This window comes from Colias croceus, chromosome Z (genome assembly GCF_905220415.1).
Source record: "Colias croceus chromosome Z, ilColCroc2.1".
Classification (NCBI taxonomy): Eukaryota; Metazoa; Arthropoda; class Insecta; order Lepidoptera; family Pieridae; genus Colias; species Colias croceus.
The window spans coordinates 3,543,163-3,552,927 of NC_059568.1; the positions used below are offsets into that span (position 1 = coordinate 3,543,163).

General features: G+C 33.5%; 2 protein-coding genes across 3 annotated transcripts; both read left to right on the top strand.

Moving 5' to 3' along the window:
• The first annotated feature begins 631 nt into the window (after positions 1-631).
• LOC123705202 lies at positions 632-3,232 on the top strand. 2 transcript variants are annotated; one of them, XM_045653891.1, is made up of 8 exons: positions 632-1,003; positions 1,083-1,175; positions 1,266-1,500; positions 1,630-1,713; positions 1,829-1,903; positions 1,994-2,062; positions 2,156-2,848; positions 3,106-3,232. In XM_045653891.1, exons 1-8 carry the CDS (start codon positions 984-986, stop codon positions 3,112-3,114), a joined length of 1,278 nt encoding a protein of 425 aa, XP_045509847.1. In that variant the 5' UTR covers positions 632-983; the 3' UTR covers positions 3,115-3,232. The 2 variants fall into 2 exon arrangements, with proteins under 2 accessions (XP_045509847.1, XP_045509848.1); XM_045653892.1 differs by having other exon boundaries at positions 988-1,003; positions 1,252-1,500.
• Positions 3,233-3,805: 573 nt separating this feature from the next.
• On the top strand, positions 3,806-7,104 carry LOC123705203. Its single transcript, XM_045653894.1, has 5 exons — positions 3,806-4,714; positions 5,095-5,184; positions 5,341-5,427; positions 5,997-6,086; positions 6,621-7,104. Exons 1-5 carry the CDS (start codon positions 4,516-4,518, stop codon positions 6,713-6,715), a joined length of 561 nt encoding a protein of 186 aa, XP_045509850.1. The 5' UTR covers positions 3,806-4,515; the 3' UTR covers positions 6,716-7,104.
• Positions 7,105-9,765: the final 2,661 nt, after the last annotated feature.

The following is a 9,765-nucleotide window of genomic DNA, read 5'->3' on the forward strand; positions in this document are numbered from 1 at the left end:
TTTCTAAATCATCATGAATTTATATTTGTGTGTTTTTTTAGGGGGACAACTGAATAATTTAGGCGTTTTTAGGAGTTTTTGACACAAACTTTAGGGATAAATATTTTTGAGAGTTGGTAACACTGCGAGATTGGAGCAATCACAATACTCACGTTCCAACACGCACACAATCTGCTGAGACAATTTGTCGGGTTGCTTCCGCGCCGATCCAATACACAACATGTTGGGTTACGCCCCCAACGTTACTATTCACGACACAATCTGTCAGCTCACTGCAGATTGTGTCAGCAGATTGTTACTGAAATTGAATCGTGAGTAGGCTACTTTACGCTAGTCCGGAGTGATCACCTGTGGTGATCACTTCCCTGTAGGTGAGAACTCACGCACACAGAGACAATTTATGATAGTTGATCTAGTTTAAGTGTGGCCGCTATTTGTAAAAATGAGTGCATGGCACAGGTGCATGGTAGATTTAAAAAATATTGTGACTGTTAAAATTTTCTCTAATATGACTAAAATTTACAATAAAAAAAAACACACACACATTTATTTGTATAAAAACAATAATTTACGTTTTTTTCTTTTGTACAATAAAATATTTAGTAGACATATAAGATTATTATCAGAATTTCCTAGTTCTTACTGGCAACATCGTTATTTTATCCGATGTGACATTTGTTTTGAATAAAAACAGTTGTGAGAATGGTGAGAAAGTTTTACCGGGTTTATGTTTTGCTCGATTTCTCTCAATTTCTTCATCTTGCAATCCTCAAGCAGCAGCAATACGTCGAGTCGAGCATTTGCGTCTCCTCCGTATTTCTTCTTTGGGTGATTCAAGGCTCATGTATCACCATACGGTATTGGTATTGTGTTGTGAACTTGTGAGTGACTAGTTTTGTGCCAGTTTTACTGAGACAATTAGTGAGAAATAGACTCCTATAGTTTTTAAGTACCTAATCTGTGTGTTATTTACTTCGTTCACCATGTCTCATGTGTACCGGAGGTTAGTAAAAGTTCTTATTATTTTGGGAGTAAATATCATTAGGTCTTTCAATAGAGGCTCATGCGATGTAATTTTTCAGATGCTCCAAGTGTGGTGCTAATCAGGTATCAAACCCTGAGTTGAGGATGCACAGGTTCCCGACTCTTGGAAAAAATAAAGAAAATGTTTACCAGTAAGTTCATAAAACTACATAATGTTTTAATTTGGATAAAGATTATTTAAAATAATGCTTTATTAATTGACATTAGCAATTTTTTTTCAGATTGATGTCATGGGCAATGTTTTGTTACCCAGACAAAGACTGGTTTGACTTGCAAGCTCTAGCCGATTTGCAAAAATCTTGTAAGGTTATTTGCAGTAAGCATTTTGCAGATTCTGCTTACACAACACCAGCAAAAATACGCCTTCATAAATCTGCCACTCCATCCATAGATGAAGAAAATCTTCATTCACCAAGAGCTGGACCGTCTCATAGTAATATCTGTAATTTTCTAAGGGTAAGTATTCCTTATTTGAAAACTTTGTTTACCATGTTTGATATAAATAATAACTCTGAGTCATTACTAATAAATGATTACAGAGTGCGGAACAATTAAAGTGTTAACTAAAATATTTGCATTCCACAGACTCAGTCCCATACGGTTATGTCAGTCACTGAGGAACCAACTGCTGAGATTAAAACTGAGTCAGTAACTTCAGGGTCTTTTGCGGTAAGTGGTATAATATGGAATAAACATAATATAAGTTAAAACATTATACAAACATTTTTTTTGCGACTTAAAAGTTAAATTCTTAACCAAAAATATTGTTTTTTTGCTTCCGCAGGCCCGATCCCAAACAGTTACTGAGGAATTAAGTGCGGATATAAAAACTGAATCAGTACCTTCAGTATCTTCTTTGGTAAGTGATATATGAAGTAGCCATATTATGTGAGTACTTATGGCAGTATAAAAACCGTCATAACTTATTTAAATAAATATTTTTTTGTAGCACCAATCCCAAATGGTTGCCGAAGAACCAGCTAAAGAGATCAAATCAGAACCCTCAGTATCATTTTTGGTAAGTAAAATAACCATTACTGAGTAACCTACCTTGCCAAATAATTAATTATAAATAAATAACCTTATTGAATGTAAAATCATTTTCTTTCAGAAAAAAGAATCTTCGCAGAACAAGGGGAAGCTGTCAGCTTCTGAGAATAAAGTTTACAACAAATGTAAATACTTAATGAAGCAAGTTAACAAGCTCAAAACTGCTTTAAAACAGAAGAAAGGGAGTGATGTTCTGCAAGTTCTGCATGATAATGAAAATGTCCAAAGACTGTTTGGACACAAAATCAGCCCATCAATGGCGTTAATGCTCCAGGGCGATCTTCAAAATGGGCAAAGAAAGCACCAAGCAAGACGGTGGAACCAAAAGCAAAAGTTTTTGGCTTTGGAGCTCTATAAAAAATCTCCTCGGACATATAAACTTATAAGCAGACTATTTTGCTTGCCAAGTCCATCAACATTAAGAAGGCTTTTGGGGAATTTTGCATTAAAAGCAGGAATCAATAAAATGTTATTTGAAAATATTAAAAAGTTTTCAAAGAAAAACCCAGAAAGTAATGTGTGTTTTTTAACATTTGATGAAATGTCTATCATGAAAAATATATCTTACAATTCAAAATCGGATGAAATTGATGGGTATCAGGACCACGGACTTCAAGGGAAATCTAAAGTTTTTGCTTCCCATGCTTTGGTGTTTATGCTGGTATGGATAAGACGAAGATGGAAGCAACCTGTTGCATTTTATTTGTCTGGTGATAATGTCACTGCAGACAGATTAACTGTCCTTATTAAGGAGGTATGTGTTATATTACATAAATTTGTATTATTCCATAATTATGTTATAAATAAAATTAAAAACATGCACGGCTCAGTGTGACTGGAGCCTTTGCTCCAGATTTTAAAGATACAAGTAAAGTTTAATGTCTTTACATTAAACTTTACTTGTATCTTTAAATCTCTCTGGACTGGATTAATTGAAACAATAACAAAATATGATAGGATTAACCATAAAATTCGAACAGTATATACAAAAGTGAAAGTGATTTCTTCCAGACAACCTAAACAATGTGTTTAAAACTAATTGCACGTTCTTCACGAATGTCTCAAAACGGGAATCAATGTTTGTGCAACAGTTTGCGACATGGATGGAGTCAATGTCAGAGCACTGGAGAACTTGGGTTCCACTGTAGAAAATCCTTTCTTCATATTTGAAGGAGAAGAAATAATTACTTTGCCAGACCCTCCGCATCTCCTAAAGTGCTTCAGAAACTTATTTATGTCATATAATGTGAAATTACCCATCCCTGTCCAATCTACAACTACAGGAAATGCAATAGGAACAGGTAATACCTACTATTTAATGCTTGGTCTAACTTGAACGCTAAATCTAGTCTAAATAAACGATTTATCTATCAACTATCTATCAATTAATCTATCTGAATATTATTGTAAAAAAAAATTAACGCTTTTTTATATTTCAGGTATCGCGTCTTGGAAGCACATTGAGCAGTTCTTTGAACTCGACAATTGCAACCCACATTTTGTTTTCGCCCCAAAACTCTCACAACGTCACATCCAACCCAATGGAAAGGAAAAAATGAGGGTTAAATTGGCCACCCAGATTTTTAGTCACTCCGTGGCAATCAATGATATTTTATGTATAGATACGTTATATACTCATAATATATCCAAAAAAAATGCTTCATATGCAGTGTCAGGCACACACAAATACAAGTTTCATTTTACTTAATTTATTACATTGACAGACTGTATAAGAGAGATGGCTATAATAAAATGATATAAACAAAAAAGACAAAGATAGTTTGTCACTTCCGCGCAGGTGTAAGCAAAAGTCATAAGAATTCACCAATTAAATATAAATAAACAAATAGTTGCCATGGCAATTGGCATAGACTAGCGACACAGAAGGTTCAATGTTATAGATGTTTCGTTTCCTGCACACGTAAACAAATGTGACAATTTCATTTACTATTTAATTATTATTATGAAGTTTTATTAAAATGAAAAAAACTTTTTTGGAGATATAACTGATTGTAGCCCATAATTGTCTTAGTGTACTCAATTGTTGGTAAGCCAAATAAATAAATAAAAACAACAACCATGCGGACAATGTCGCGTGCACATTTTATGATTGCAGACAAACTAGTTCCAAATACAGATATAGATAAGCATGATAAAATCCTATAATATATATTAATATTATAAAGCTGGGGAATTTATTTGAAAGCTTTCAGTGTTCGATACCTAGTCTATTTATTGATTGAAAGATTTAGTTAGTTCCTGAGATTTGCGCTTTGTTTGTTATTGTGCATAGTCACTGTTGTGTGATTACTGTAAATGTCATGATCCTTTATTAGAAGTATAAAATACCCTTTTCATGATATAATAAATTTTATAAATAAAGTTTGACTAATTATTGTTTTATTTTTTTCAGATTTTGCAATGCATCGTTTCCCAGATGCAAAAAAATTCCCTGAGAGATTGAAAACTTGGGTTAATCTTGTTGGAGGAAGACTTGAAACATTGTCAGATATTGAATATTACAAGAAACAGGTTATTTGTGACATACATTTCTGTGAAACTTACAGAAATCGAAATAATCGGTTGAACGCATTGGCAGTTCCAACACTTCATCTGCCTGGTAAGCCTTTTAATTTTGACTCATGTTGAATTTATTTTATTAATTGTGGTGTTTAATGTTGGAGTTGGATTTGAAACCACCTTTAACTTACAGACAAGATTTATAATGTATAACCAAGAGTACTTCTTAGGTCATTGGCATCAATGTTTCCTTCACTATTTACATCATCGTATCCCATACCTGGATAAAATATAGCCTAAGTTCACCGGCAATAGTGTAGCTTCCCAATGGTGAAATATTTTTTAAATCAGTCAAGTATTTTCGGAGCCTATTCAATCCAAACAAACTATCAAATCTTTACTTTTTATAATATTAGTATCAATACCATACAAATCATGTTGTGGCACATTAGCTAATAGAGTAATTGTAATAAATTTCAGGCCTAAATTTGAGTCAAATCACATCGGGACAAGCTTCAACTTCCACACAACATAATTTAGAACCTACTTTAATACAGCAGGAAAATTCAGGTAAATATTTGAAATGTTTTAAACTATAATAATATCAATGATTTTGATTTTATATTTAATACAGTCACCAATTACATTCCAGTTAAAAATTACAATAATTGCTTGATAAATAATTTTATCATCTGTTTTAATTTAATTGAAATAATATATTTTCAGAACCATCTGTGAGCCATGCTACTTCAGAACAACCATCACCATCATTACACAACCTGCTGCCTTCAACATCGCAACCTATAGCTGCAGGTAATGGCAGTGTTTGTCATCTACTAATGAACAAGTTGTCTTAATTTATATGTCTGTTTGTTCATGCATGATCACAACATAACCATCAGTCTGATAAATAATACCTCGAGATTTACAGAAGCTTTAAAAACTCAAAATAAATTGTCAAAATATTGTGTACTAGCTATTTCCTGCAGTTTCACCCGCGTCCCGGACCAATATCTTCTCGTACCTATTTTTACAAAATAAAAGTAGCCTAAGTTATGCTTTATTACATCAGCTACCTGCCATAATAAAAGTGCCCGTCAAAATCGGTCCCTCCGTTTTAGAGATTAGCCAGGACAAACAGATAGACAAAAATTGTAATAAATGTTATTATGGTGTTTGTACATGTGTGTATATGGTGGTGTGTATGGTGTATATCATATGCATGTTGTAAAAAACGGTTATTTCAATATTACAAACAGACACTCCAATTTTATATAGGTGTATGTGTGTATAAAAGATTTATAGATATAGATGTATATATAATAATAATAAGGGGTATGAGTGAAATAGAAATGTATAATCATATATTATTCAAATTTCAGATCCATCTCAAACATTTTCTTTGGTGAACAACATGATGATGGAACATAATTACAGTGCTATTAGCAGGCCTAGAAGAAAAACTGTGAAAGGTATTAATTAATTTTATTATATATCAATGGTTAATAGTCAATAATTAATATCTACAAAAATGAAATTTCACAAGATGTGGCTTTCGTGTGTGTTTTCGGCTTTTTCCTTTTCTATACATATGTTTTTAATTTTTATTCTAAAAATATAGTTGTTGCACCTATGATAAAACATTATAGATGGCATAGCCGTGGGACAACCTGTATATTATTTACTAGCTTTTCCTTGCGGTTTTACCCGCGTTACGTTAGGTTTTTGGTTACTGCCTCGCTCCCGTGAGACATAGCGTGACATTATATAGCCTATGTTACTCAGGGATAATGTAGCTTTAAAATGGTGAAAGAATTTTTAAAATCGATCCAGTAGTTTTTGAGCCTAGTCATTACAATCAAACAAACAAACATAGTTTTCCTCTTTATATATTAGTATATATTATATTAGTATAGATAAACATTAATTTATCATACAATGTTTTTCAAGGCTTAAGTGGTTCGCGGCTATACTACACAATTTCTAAATTGAGCATTTTTCCACAGATCCAGCAGCTCCACTGCGCACGAAGATTAAGCAACTGCAAACTGATAATTTATGCGTTTGCGGAAGAAGGGGGAGTCTTTCAAGGCAAGATTAAAAAGCGCTGAAGACTATTCAAACAATACCCTGTTCAAGCATTTCGCTAATAATTTTAAGAAACCCGCACGACTCTTTTTAAGTATGCAATTGCAGGCTGCAAAAAATCCAAAAGGGCGTCGTTTCACGACGGAAGAGAAAATATTAGCGCTTTCGCTTTATAAGAAAAGCCCGAAATCGTATTCATTGTTAAATAAATATTTTACTCTGCCATCGGCTAAATCAATGAAGCGCCTTCTGGGATCCATTAAAATAAATGCCGGGATAAATCCCATTGTTTTTGAAAAAAATAAAAAAAACACTTAGCGAAAAAAACGAAAATGATCGTTTGTGCTCATTAATGTTTGACGAAATGTCCTTGACTCCGCAAGTGAACTACAACTGTCAAAAAGATAGTTTCGAAGGCTTGCGCGCGCTTGTCTTTATGATTAAAGGCGTTAAACAGAATTTCAAGCAGCCCATAGCCTATTACTTTACATCTAGGCTGAATAAGACCGAATTAAAAAATATAATAACTACGGTCATACAATATGCTCAAGACTCTGGTCTAATCATTGTGAATACAGTGTGTGATCAGAGCACCGTAAATGTTGGTGCAATCACTGAGCTTGTAACTGAAACGAAAGCTAAATATTTGAGACGTGGTAAGGAATGGCGTTACGACCATATGTCTATAGATAGAAAAAAAATTGTACCATTGTTTGATGTACCCCATTTAATAAAGGGAATAAGAAATAATTTATTAAATAAAGATTTAGTGTATACATCGAACAATGTGCAAAAAACTGTGAAATGGGAGTATTTCCAAAAACTATATGCGGCAGACAAATCTTATGGGGAATTACGCCTATTAGACAAACTCACAGAAGAACACATAAATCCCGAAAAAATTAATAAAATGAGGGTAAAAACAGCAACACAACTTTTCAGCCATAGTGTTGCTGTAGCAACTGAACATTTGTCTGCTAGAGGAGATCTCCCAGAAAGCTGTAAGCAATTAATTGATATAACGCTATTATTCGATAATTTGTTCGACAGTCTTAACGTCAGTACCTTACACGTTCCCAATGGGAAAAAATATAAAGGGCCTATAAAAAGGCACTCGCCTCACCACGAGCTGTGGATAAAAGCAAAAATTATTTTAAAAACAATCAAATTTACTTACATAAAATCGACCGGAAACAAATCTCGATTGATCGAAACAAACATACCATCTATAACAAATTTGATTAAAACTATTGAAGGTATGGAGGCTATTTGGAATATTGTATCCCAAAGATACGGTTTTGATGCACTTTTAACAAGAAATTTTAATCAGGATCCGGTCGAAAATTTCTTTGGGAATATCAGAAGCTATGGGGCAAGAAATAATGCACCTAATTCGGTAGCTTTTGAAGGTGCTTTTAAGGCACTACTGTTAAATAATTATAGTTCCCCTCATTCAGGCAGAGCAAACTGCGAGGAAGACTCTAACAAATGTCTTCAAACATTAGAGTTTTTTTTAACAGAAAAGTCAACGCCCCATGCTTTTGATGCTCCCAAAGAAAACGAGGCCATCGAATATAATGAAAATGTTTTAAATGTTAGTAGAGAAAGTGATGCAGGCCAAAGAAATTATGTATGTGGCTGGGTCCTGTCGAAATGTTTAAAAAATATTGTAAAAAATTGTAAAAACTGCAGACAAAACCTAATAGATCATGGGGACAATCATGGTAGAAATAAATTCATTAGAGCCAAAGAATACGCTAACAAGAAATGGTTATGTTACCCAAGTGAAGAGTTAGAAAATAGCTTTCATGATCTTCAAAATATAGCAACAGGATATTTAAAAAATAATGTACCGAAACAGAACATTAAAAGAAATATCAAATTGTTAGCAGATGTGATGGTTGAATATCCTTTTAACTGCACCACGCATATTGAAAAATTAAAAGAATATTTTATAAACGTTACTCTTAATGTTTTATTATATAGCTGGTGTAGATCGATCAATCGAATTTTGTCCGGAAAGTTAAATTATGTAGGTGACGATGAAACTAAAATAGCTGCTCAAAAATATTATGACAAACATAAATGTTATAAAAATAAAAAGTAATATTGTGTTAACACTGCCTTTTATTTGTATAAACCTTTTTAACTCCCGATTTATAAAACTCTATGTTGTCAGTAACGAAATGAAATAACTTTGCACTTCAAAACAACTGAATGCTCCTTACAGAAAATAAAGTGCAGAATTAATTTCATTTCGTTATATTTTATAACATAGAACTTACAATAAAAAATAATTTGAAGCGGCCATATTGCCGCCGCCGTAGTTTGGAAACAAGTTTCAGATGGCGTTGACTGTCAAACAGTCTGCCCAAAAATGCTCAAAGAGGGCTCTCTTTACCCTATATATTATAATACTCTTTGGTCCAGACGGCAATATCGAGGCGAATATAATACGGCGCGGCAGCGCGATGAGCAGGACGATGAGCATAGTGTAGCGGGGGTATAAGGGTATTGAGGGGGATCGATACAAGGATCGATAGTAGCGGGTGACACATCCACAGATTTTGCGATTTTGCAATTGCCATAAGACCCCACTGCAGGATTACTTCGTTCATAGTTTTTTTGATGAAACCAAAATTTGATTTTAGGTATTTATACCTGATTAGGAAACATAAAACTTTGGATTCATCAAAAACACTATGAACTATCCTCCGGTGGGATCTAGTACCTACCATAATTTGAACTTTAATACTTAAAGTAAAAAACATGTTTATGAAAATATAATATTTTGTATTACAAATAATTATATTAGGAATCCTATACTTAAGTAGGAGGAAAAAATGGCGACATACGCGCTTTCCTAGGCTGCGCCGAGCCACACAGGCTGAGCTTCTTCGCTCAGACGCTCAGCAGTTGCTTCGCGAGGCTCGCCCTGTGTGAACCCGCCTATAAAATTTATCTATTAATTATTTCTGATAAATATTTGATACCTACGTTACGCACTGAATAAGTTTTATCACTATCCACTAATTAATAGGTAGATAATCTATTGTAATAAAA